Raw genomic sequence first — 11,764 nt, forward strand, 5'->3', positions numbered from 1 at the left:
CACCGGAATTATACGTTGTTTTGATGATTTAAACGAAATTATTCACCGGAATTATTTCAGTATTTGCCAGAAAATTCATCATATCCCCCATAACGGTATCTCCCTATATTCGGTATTTTGACGATTTTAGCGATATTGTCCACAGAAATTGTTTGAAATTTCGTACTCCAAATTCGTAATGGGTAATACAGCCTGTGGCAGGTCCATGTCTACTTATTGCCCCAATATAACGGACCTTATCATATTCGGTTTTGCTCTAAAAAAGTTTTACCTTTTGTGGTAGAATTCTATGTAATGTGTAAACTTTCAAAACGCCGATACATGGGGGTTCTATTTTCAGCTCTATTTTGATAGTCGGCTGGATTTTTTCTGTAATTATTGAAAAGAAATGTAATTTTATCGCCTTTTACATGAGGGTATTCTATCTATAAAATACCTATGAATGCCATTTGTCCACAATGGATTTATTAGAGGTTTTCTATACAAATGGCTTGTTAATATTTCGCAATCTAAAAAATACCTCTTAAAATTCTTCTATCTGTACGAGATACTACTATGCAGAGAATATATACAGCCGACTTGTGAAAAAACCATTATAACTGCAAAGAACCCTTCTATATAGAGAATATCCCTCAGACATGCGAACGGTTTTCTATTTATATAAGATCAATATGCTTCCACAGCCCTTCTATCTATCAAAAACCCTGTTGAAGATATTCCATCTATCGAAGATTCGACAAAGGTCTTCTGGCTGTTATAGACCTATCCGCAAAACGGTTTTTCATCCATGTTAAAACTATTCTGCGTCAAGAAGTCCCGTTAAGGAAATTTTTAAAATTTTCCTATGATATTTTAAAAGTTACACGTTTCATATCCTTATATTTACAACAACATTTTCATAACAAATATTTAAACAATATACATCACATTTAAATCTATATACATTTTTGTAGTTTTGTTTTACTAATTTTTATATTTATATACAGCTAATAATATTTTTCCAATATTCCACATCGACTTAACCTAAATTATATTTTATTATTTTGATAATCAACTTGTGGCTGATGACTGGGCATTGTTTCCAAATCGCTAAAATTACTCTTATAGCTATGCCATTCGTTGTCGGTATCATCGGACGGTAGATAGTCGTCAGAATTCCATGACTGCGTTTCAGCTGTACCAAAAATGATGTACAACAAATTGCCCACAATGAAGATGCCGGCAGCAATGACGAACACAACTTGCCATTGGTATCGATTGTGCTACATAAAGGGAAGAGAGAAAAAATAGGAAAATTAAAGGATGTGACTCTCTTAAAGCTTAAAGAATAACAAGAAATCTATTCAAAACTGACTGAATTATGTTTTTTAGAAAAAAAATTTGTCTTCTAAAAGAAGTCATCCTAAAACAAGTAAAAAAGCTGTAAATTCGGCAGGGCTGAACATTGAATGCCCTTCGCCATTTGGTACAAATTTGACAATTTTCAAAAAAAAAAAAAAAAAAAAAAATCTGAAAAAATCTTAAAAATACCGAACGTAGCCGTATACAAGTAAGCAAAGGCTACGGTCGAGCGGGGCCGACCGTTGAATACCCTACAACACTATAATAAATGATACATTTTATATAGGCGAGATACTCGAAAGAATTCCACAAGATATTGTGACAAATAATATAAGAAAAATATCAGGTTTCGTTCTCTAATGTTCGAATAATAGCAACTTAAACTAATTTGCTCATTTCCAATTTATTGGTAAATGGTCTTCCTAGATCTGGAACCAATATTTCCCAAAGACCTATTATCTCTCAGAAGTGGGAAAAAATTAATATTTATTATTGGTTTTTGACTGAAACGCATCTATATGAAATACAGACATTTGATTATACTCTTCAACGAAATCAGCGTCAACGAAATAGTCAGAAGTGTGTGAATTCTCCAAAAAGTCACTGGAATGGACATTTTCGTATTTTGTCTACAAAAGTTGGCAAACTATTTCGCACATTGAATATTTTTGGATGCTTGAAAACTGCTTGGCTTTTGTAATGTCCGGTAACCTCCATTCAAATGTGCGTGAGAGTCGGGCGATAATTACGACCTGCTGACAATTTTGCAGTTTTTGGTCCATTTCAACCCCTAAATATATGGCGATCATCTCCAAAAAGAGTAGGCTTCTAACTACTCAGTTTTGTTAACTGTAGAAATATTACAAAATGTTTAATTCAAAATGAAAATATGCCAAAAATATGACAAAATTGGAAAAATATGAGAAAATTTTAGAAAATTAATATTTTCATCTTTAGAGAGATATTTTTATGCGATTTTGTAGACGTTTTTTTCTTTCCTGCCAAGAGGCCATTCTGAATTAATGAGAACTGTCGAAATCAGTTCAGCCGTTCTCGACATATAAGAGATCTTTCAAGCATATCTTCTTTGATAGACATATATATCGCACATATTTTGCTATATATCCGATTTGTTGGATGTTAACATCAACGTAAAGATCAGAAGTAACCTTGTGATGGCTTTGTGATTTCGCCAGGATTTAAAATATTCGCGGTTTAATGAAAAATTTTGAATTTTTTCAACACAAAAGAAATGGTCTATTTTACCCGCTAAATATTGTCCGATGACCACACGAATTGGTAGATTTCTTCCCTGCCCTAAACTCTAGCTACATGCGAAATTCCGCGTCGATTGGTCTATAATTGCGACCTGTATAGCTACTGCAAAATCCGAAATTTTTTCAGTATTTGGTCCATTTCAACCCCTAAATATTATGCGATCATCTTCAAAAGAAATAGGGTTCTATTCTGACCTTAACCCCACCGCCATTCTAAATTTCGTGAAGATCGGGCCATAATTGCGACCTGTAGAGTGATTACAAATTAACATGGACAGACGGACAGACGGACGGACGGACATACATAGCTAGATCGACTCAGCTCGGCGAACTAGGAAGATCCATATATACTTTCCTATATGGGAAACCAATATTTCGAGGTGTTACATAAATTCTGGCCCAATCAAACTTATAATACCCCCAACACATAGTGTTGTAGGGTATAATTAGAATCTATACGACGACCTGGATCAGCAAAGACAACTTTTGTCATAAGCTATTACAATATGCGAAACTTGAAAAAAATCTGTTTATGATGTAGCTAAAATCATCAAAATACCGAATATAGTGGGGTACCGTTATATGGGGGATATACGAACACGTGAATCCATTACGAACTTCAAATACCAACTTTGAAACAATTCCTGTAAATAATGCCGCTAAAATCATCAAAATACCGCGTATCGTTAGGTACAGTTATAGGGGGGCTATACGAAGACGTGAGCCTTCATTTTCAATACCAAAAGTCCTGCAGACATAATACATATTTGAGAGTGATTTCCACAGACGGACAGACGGATACACGGACGAACGTTGCTAAATCGACATAGAATTTTATGCTGATCAAAAATATATACATATTGTGGGGTTTAAAATGCATATTTCGAGGTGTTAAAAACGAAATGACAAACTTAATATACCCCCCATACTATGGTGGAGGGTATAAAAAAGACCACGAACTCTTCTTATCAGAGCTCAGATTTGCACATTTTCACTCGCGAGCGAAACTTGCTCCCAAGCAGGATTGCTCAAAGAGTTACAGTTTTGGAACCTATACAAAAACGTTAGCCTGCATAGACAATTTTCTCTCATAGACGGTAGTTCTCATTACGAACTCTAAATACGAAATTTGAAACAACTCCGGTGAATAATATCCCTTAAATCGTGAAAATATCATATATCCGGAGGGTGGGGGTACGTTGGTTGATACCGTTGTATGTTGCCCATACGATATCGGGGACCTATATAGACATTTCTCTTCCAGACGGTGAAATATACGATATCGTGGACCTATATCGAAAATACTCTTCCAGGGGGTAAAGTATTCAGAAGGAACTCCTTTTGGATTTTGGGTTTTCAGACAATTTCATTGAGGAATTTGACTACAATCATGAAAATACCGAATATGGGGGGTACCGTTATGTGCGGGCTATACGATATGGTGGACGGATAGAGCTCATCTTCGAACTTGACCTGCCTACAGACAAGAGACTGATCTGTGCACAATTTTAGCTTCCTATCTTTATTCGTTTTGACTCTCTCATGATTACAACAGACGGACAGACAAACGGACGGACAGAGCTAAATGTGTATTTTTTTGTGGATGCCGAAATTTACACACACATACATACACAACTCTTTGTTCGGCAAGAGTAGATCACCTTAATTTCGAACCAATTTTGCTCCCACTTAAAAACGACGAAAACATGTCCACTCCTATTCGAATGACATCGAAAAAATGAGTTTGCTCAATATTTTTTTCTGCTCCCGGGAGCGCACTCGCTCGAAATTTGAGTAAGTTTCACTCTTTATGCAAAATCGAGTGAGTTTTTTAGAGGTCTGCTTCTTATACCATTTCCATACTTACCACATCCGTCACAATAACGCCCACCGCAAGCGGGGACAACAAGGCCACCACACTGGCCACGGTATTGATGATGGAATACAACAATCCCGCATGGGTTGGTGACAAATCAATGACATTTAGTGAACTTCCAATTGTTTCGCCGCTATTTATTGCATTGCTGAGCGTTATCAAAAACAGAGCCATATTCTGATTATCTTCATCCAGAAATCCAATGGCAATAAGACCTAGGGCGGGTATCCAAAATGCAACGCTATTGAATATTTTACGCGACACTGTCAGCGATACAATTTTCCGTTTCTGCAGAACATCAGCCATGAACATAAACACATAGGACATTAACCAGCTGGCCATGAAGGGCAGAGCTGAGAAGAAAGCATTAGTTTTGATTTCAACATTGAGCACTCCATGAAAATAGGATGGAATTTGAGATTCTAAAGTGGTCAGGCCCCACATTTCCGCTGAGCGGGTTATCAGCAGGGCCATAAATGGCACCGATGTAAAAATTGCCTTCCATGGCACACTTATTGTACCCTCATTGAACGTATCCTCATGGGCATTCGATGAGGTTATATAGAATTTTTCACTTTCCGATATAAGGCTGGAGTCATTCGGATTATTGGCACCCAGTACCTGCCACAGCAGGAACCAAACAAAACATAACCCAGCAGAGATGTATGAAATTCCCGGCCATCCAATACAGCTTTCGGCAATCACACCGCTTAGACCCATGGCCAATACCATGCCGCAATCATAACCGCTTTGGCTGAAACCACCCAAACGGTTGCGTTCTTCTAAAGGTGACCATTTTGCCAGATGATCGAAAATGCAGGGCATAACCATACCCTGTGCCAATCCCAACAGAACTCGTATAACACACAACGACTGCCATCCTCCCCAGTTAAGGCACCAAGGTGTAATAACGCTCAGCAAACCGGAGAAGAATATTGCCAGACCCATAACAAGTTTGGCTCCAAAACGCCTGCACAACACTCCACCCGGCAGTTGTGTCACAAAGAAACCCCAATAGAAACTGGAGAGGATATAGGATATTTCTCTTTCATTCCATTTGAATTCCTGAAGGCAAAGAATAATAAGATTTTATCAGGATATATGTTTTTCTACTCACCGGAAAATTTGGATTTGTGGTATTGGCATTAGTCATGGCTACCACGGCCACTCCAATATTGACACGACTAAAATATGCTGACACCATGGCTATAAAAAGCAGCAAAGCCTGAATATAACGCATCAACATAATGCTACCAAAAATTGGAAAACAAAAATGACATTTAAATTTAAAATTATTAAATATTGGAGTAACACGACCCAAAGCACTGTAGGATGGAAAGTGTACTAGAGGTGATTGTTTGATGCAAATATTTTTTTAATATACAATGTAAATAGAAATTTATTTTCTTTGGTTTCTTATAGAAATATTTGATGAGGAATAACTTTGTCTTTATACCCTACAATACTATGTGTTGGGGGTATTATAAGCTTGATTGGGCCAAAAATTATGTAACACCACGATATATTGGTTTCCCACATGGGAAAGTATATATGAATCTTCCTATCTCGCCGAGCTGAGTCGATCTAGCTATTTATGTCCTTCCGTCCGTCTGTCCGTCTGTCCATGTTAATTTGTAATCACTCTACAGGTCGCAATTATGGTACGATCATCACGAAATTTATAATGGAGGTGGGGCTAGGGTCAGAATAGAACCCTATTTCTTTTGGAAATAATTGGCGTTGAAATGGACCAAAAACTGAAAAAAAATCCTGATTTTGCAGTTGCTCTACAGGTCGCAATTATAGACCAATCAAAGCAGAAGTTAGCAAGGGGCTAGAGCTTAGGTCTGGGCAGAAGCCTTCCAATTTTGATGGTCATCGGGTATAATTTAGTGGTTGAAATAGGCCACAACATATGTGTTAAATAAAAGTCAAATTTTTCATTAAACCGCGAATATTTTTTATCCCGGCGAAACCACATATAGACGAACAGGTCAATTCTGACGGTTACGTAGATGCCGATAGTAAATATATCGGTTATATATTGCGAAATATATACAATGTGTTTATACGAAGGAAGGGGATGTTAGTTAAAATGCTTATATCTCAAGAATGGCTGGACCGATTTTCACAAATTTTGTCAATTCAGAATGACTTCTTGACATAAAAGCATAAAATCTAAAAATATACCAGAAAAATATGTCAATAATGATGTTAATTTAGATTTTGTAGTATTTTGTGAATTTTTTTTTTATATTTTCATATTTCTTATCGCATGCGATTTTTTAAATTTTATTTATAATATTTTGTAATATTTTTTCACCTCACAACACAGGTTGGGGATATTATATAAGTATTGCAAATATCGTCCGATCCTCACGAAAATTTTCACAAGGGTAGGGTTGGGCTCGGAAGGGCTAGGCCTATTGTTTTAAAAGATGTTCGCAATATATTAGGGGTTAAAATGGACCAACAACTAAAAATTTTCCTAATTTTGCAGCCGTTATAAAGGTCACAAATAGAAACCAAAGGACACGAAATCACGCATAAAGCTAGAGTTTAGGACAGCGGGTACAATGGACCACTAATTTTGTGTGGAAAAATACGAGCATTACTTACAGGCGAACTTCTGGCTTTTTATGCTGATTTCGTTGACGAATATAGCCAAATATCGTAGACAATCAAATCATATAGATGAGTCCAAATTTGGAGATTGAGAGGGGCTTCTTGCTTTTGGAGATAATTGCAAAATATTTTGGGGTTCAAATTATCCAAAAACAGAAATGTTTTTCCGATCACACAATTGGAGCCAATCGACACGCCTGTGAAGAGAGTTCAGGGAAGAATTTTAGCAGTTTGGATTAGCTGTAAGATGGACTACAACAGCTAACAGCCCGACGGCGTGCAGTCCCTAGTCAAAATCCTAATTTCAAAAGCGAAATCTTCCAATATGGATTTGGACATAAGGGGGCTTCTAACATATTGTAGTGTTGTAGGGTATAACATAGTCGGCCCCGCACGACTATAGCCTTTGCTTACTTGTTTTTAACATGCTTCTTAAACAAAGCTTTGTTGAAGTTTTTTGAAGCTTTGTTTTTTTGCCAAACTCACAAAAAGTACGGCTTTTACCTAAAATGTCTTTATAATATATATTTGAATTCCTGGTAAGACTTAGACATTTGACGTCTTCTAGAATATAACGTAGAATTTTATGTCAAATCATTTTGTAAAATATTTTGACTTGCTATGATCGCGCTTTTTAACCTTATTTAAAACCAGAAGAACAGGTCAAAAGCTGGTCGGGCCCGACTATATTATACCCTACAACACTATGCGTATTTAGTAGAGCTCTCGTAAGAAAAATGTTTATATTGGGAATTTATGTAAAATAGTTCATACCAACTACAACCAAATAATATTGCTGTATAATGCATGATATAACTTCGATAAGGATTGTATTAAAAATATTTATTGAGCAAAATAATACACCTTTACATATATGGAAAAATCGGATGAAGATGTATATCGAAGCTATACAAAAATCTGAACCGATCCGGTAAAATTTGGCAGTACGTTTTGCGCATGTGAGGGACTTAAACCACAAATCGGATGAAACATGTATATGGGAGCTATAGCTATATCTGAACCGACTTTCACCAAATTTTATATACAAGACTGAATTCGGTCGGATGTGCCAAAATTCAGGTCGAAATCGATTGAAGATATATATTTATCAAAATTTGAACCAATTCTCACCAATTCAAATGGGGTTCATTTTTGGGCCAAAATAATATGGTTTGAAAAATTTTATCTCAATCTCAATCATTTTGTTAACAAAAACAAATGGACAGACTGACTGACATGCATAAATCGACTAAGAAAATAATTCTATCCTCAAAATAAACTATGGGTCTACCTCGCTTCCTTCTCCATCTTACAAACAAATGCACAAAGACATAATACCCTTCCCACTATGTGGTGTAGAGTATAAAAAGGACCAAAAGAAAGTATAAAAGGACCAATAAAAGTGGTATATTTACTTGCTTGAGGGTTAAGATCTCTGTCCAAATTATTCCTCATGTTTTTATCTGCAATATTGCCGAAGGCACAATATACCTAAAATGTACGGTTTCTGGGAAATGTTAATCCGAAAAATCGTTTTGGTGTTATCAAATGATATATACCCTGTGTAGTCATATGACTGAGGGTATAAAAGTACACCCCATAAAAATCGAAAGCTGTACACAATTTATTTAAACTTTACACATCGAAATATTTGAATCAGGTCAAATGTATTTTGGGTATCTTCAAATTTCGATAATCATTAAACTCGTAGTGAATATTTTTTACTATGCACTTTAAAAACATTTAATTGTATTATTTATTCACCTTAACTACCTTCCTTCCGTATTTCTGTTTTTATTTAATTTATTACAGCACTTGTTTATCCCATAAAATTTTGCAAATTTTATTGACACTCGTGTTTCCAAAATAATAGACAGTACGAAACAAAGACAACAATTGAAGTTCTAAAATGCATCAGCATACAGATAATAAAAGAGAATGGACAATAACAGTTTCAAAATCTTGTGAGAATTACAAAGAGCAATTGATGAGAATAACATATTGTATTAGAGGCATAATGAACACATATGGATGTCCGGATTATAATTTACAATAGGTGTGTTCCATAACCAGCAAAATATATTACTTTATTTTCATTCTTGCAATCTTTTGTTTGAATATTGTTCCCGTTCAAGAAAAATAGTAAAAATTGCAGAGAAAAAGGAAGGACCACAAAACTATGGTGTTCTCTTTAGATAAATTTGGGCAAGTTAAAGCTAGTAGAACGATTGCAGCTTCTGATTCCCTGATACGTTGATTGTAAGTTTAACCTTTTAACTAGTCATCCATTCACATCCAACCACTAGTTATCCTAAACAGATCTCTTAGAGCAAGTTTATTTTAGTACGGGAAGACAACAAATGTTTGAATTTTGTGACCCCATTTTACAGCACCAATATACATTTTACTAAATTAGATTTTCAAATATTAAATGTTTTACGAAAATATCCTTTCGCCTCTAGTAAAAAATTAAAACCCTTTAAAAAATAGTGTGGACTCCACCTAAAATCGTCGTATCAACTTAATATTCTAGCTGATAATTGAATGATCCCTTTTCAACAGAGACGAAGGGATATGTTCGTTAAACATTTAATATTGGAAGATCTAATTCGGGGTAAAAAACAATGCTGATACAAATTTTGAAATTTTGAAAATATGGGGAAAATGTTCAAGGCCCACCCTTGCGATATGTCTATAAATATAACAAGAAAAAGACATTAAGTTCGGCCGGGCCGAACTTCTAATACCCTCCAGCATTGGGTAAAGAAAACATTTTTATGCAAAAGTTCCTGGATACAAACGTGTTCCAGTTTAAACTACAAATACCAATTTTTAGACAAATCCGTTGAAAAATGTGTGTAAAACCATCAAAACACCGAATATCGGCAGGTATCGCTATACCGCAGCTATACGAAAATGTGCACCTATATGTTCAATGTTCTTCCATCGGAGCTAGAACCCATTACGAACTACAAATCCGTTGAAAAATGTGTCAAAACACCGAATATCGGCAGGTATCGCTATACCGCAGCTATACGAAAATGTGCACCTATATGTTCAATGTTCTTCCATCGGAGCTAGAACCCATTACGAACTACAAATACCTTTTTTAGACCAATCCTTTGAAAAATTTGACAAAAATCATTAAAATACCGAATATCGGGATGTACCCTTATATGGAGGCTCTACGAAAACGTGGACCTATGTATACATAATTTCGCCACCGGAGAACCTAGAATCTATAACGAACTACAAATACCAATTTTTAGACAAATCCGTGCAAAAATATTGCTAAAACCATAAAAATACCGTGTGTCGGGAGGTATCGTTATATAGTGGTTATACTAAAGCGTGGACCTATATGTAAAATGTTCAGCCACTAGAGCTAGGACCCATATCGAACTACAAATACCAGTTTGTAGACAATTTGGTGGAAATATGTGGCTAAAACTATAAAAATGCCGAATATCGGAAGGTACCGTTACATGTGGGCCATCCCAAAACGTGGACCGATATATCTCATTTTCAATACCAACCATCCTAGACATAAAGCAAACCATGGTTCCAAATTGTAAAGCTCTACATCAAATAATGTGGCTGCATCGTGATTTCAAGAGACAGGCGGACATCGTTAAATCGACTTAGAATTTTATTTATATCATGAATACTTGTATATATACTTTGTGTGGCCTAAAACCAATAGTTTGAGGTGTTAGAAACGGAATGAAAAATTTAATAAAAATTTGGTTTCAGAGTCAAGGATGGAATGTAAATTATATATATGAGGGTAGTTTTGGATATATTTACTAAGTGTGTGAGCTGTGAAGTGTGAGCCGGATGAAGTAGAAATTTTGTATTGGTGGTAGGTTTGGTGATAAAGGGGTGGTCTTGGAAATGTGTACTTCAAGTGCACGAAAAGTACTAAATAATACTATATTTGGTACAATTTGGTATTGAGTGAGCAGATAGTGTTTGAAATGTTAAATTTGGTATTAGGGTTGCTGTTGACGTGTTATCTAGACATATGGAGCTGGTTTCGACAATGTGCACTATAATTGTACGAAAAGTACTGATTGGTACAATATTTAATATTGGGTGAAGGGATCATGATAAAATCCTGGAATTTAATGTTCAAATTTGTAATGGTATCTGTGTTGGAGATATGGCGGTGTCCTATATGGCGAAAAGTACAACTGGTACTACATTTGTTATTTGGAGATGGAATAAAGCTTAAAATCCTTAAATTTCATATAGATGTCACTTTTAGTGTCTGCGGTTAAGATATGGAGGTCGTTTTAGAAATGTGTACTTTTACTGCACGAAAAGTACCAAGTGCTACTAAATTGGGTAAAGGGATAGAGCCGGAATCCCGAAATTTAATATAGAGAACACTACCAGTGTCTGTGGTAAAGATATGGAGATGGTTTTGGAATTATGTACTATAATATTTTAAAGGTACAAAATGGTCCTAATTTGTATATTGGGTGAATGAATAGAGCTGCAATCCCAAAATTTTATGTAACGGTCTCTGTTGGTATCTTGAATTGGATGTGGTTTTGGAAGTGTGTAGTATAAATGTACAAAAAGTACTGAATGGTACAAAATTTGGTATTAGACGAAGGGATGGGGCTAGAATCCTGAAATT

General features: G+C 35.6%; 1 protein-coding gene across 3 annotated transcripts; it reads right to left on the reverse strand.

Annotated features, from left to right (window-relative positions):
* Nucleotides 1-850: 850 nt before the first annotated feature.
* LOC101896045 (putative inorganic phosphate cotransporter) lies at nucleotides 851-9,026 on the reverse strand. 3 transcript variants are annotated; one of them, XM_020039890.2, is made up of 4 exons: nucleotides 8,893-9,026; nucleotides 5,612-5,744; nucleotides 4,486-5,559; nucleotides 851-1,262 (listed from the first exon to the last, which is right to left on the reverse strand). In XM_020039890.2, the coding sequence occupies exons 2-4, from the start codon at nucleotides 5,738-5,740 to the stop codon at nucleotides 1,029-1,031; spliced, it is 1,437 nt and encodes a 478-aa protein (XP_019895449.1). In that variant the 5' UTR covers nucleotides 5,741-5,744; nucleotides 8,893-9,026; the 3' UTR covers nucleotides 851-1,028. The 3 variants fall into 3 exon arrangements, with proteins under 3 accessions (XP_019895449.1, XP_011296168.1, XP_058981734.1); XM_011297866.3 differs by having other exon boundaries at nucleotides 8,884-9,026; XM_059125751.1 differs by lacking the exon at nucleotides 8,893-9,026 and adding an exon at nucleotides 7,114-7,240.
* Between the last annotated feature and the right edge of the window lie 2,738 nt (nucleotides 9,027-11,764).

The sequence above is a fragment of the Musca domestica genome, unplaced genomic scaffold (assembly GCF_030504385.1).
Source record: "Musca domestica strain aabys unplaced genomic scaffold, Musca_domestica.polishedcontigs.V.1.1 35, whole genome shotgun sequence".
NCBI classification, from domain to species: Eukaryota; Metazoa; Arthropoda; class Insecta; order Diptera; family Muscidae; genus Musca; species Musca domestica.

Coding starts and splice junctions, on each gene's coding strand:
- LOC101896045 (XM_020039890.2), bottom strand. CDS start 5,740: ATGTTGATGCGTTATATTCAGGCTTTGCTGCTTTTTATAGCCATGGTG. Junction 5,560..5,611: donor CCACAAATCCAAATTTTCCG/GTGAGTAGAAAA, acceptor CTTTGCCTTCAG/GAATTCAAATGGAATGAAAG. Junction 1,263..4,485: donor GCGTTATTGTGACGGATGTG/GTAAGTATGGAA, acceptor CCCTTTATGTAG/CACAATCGATACCAATGGCA.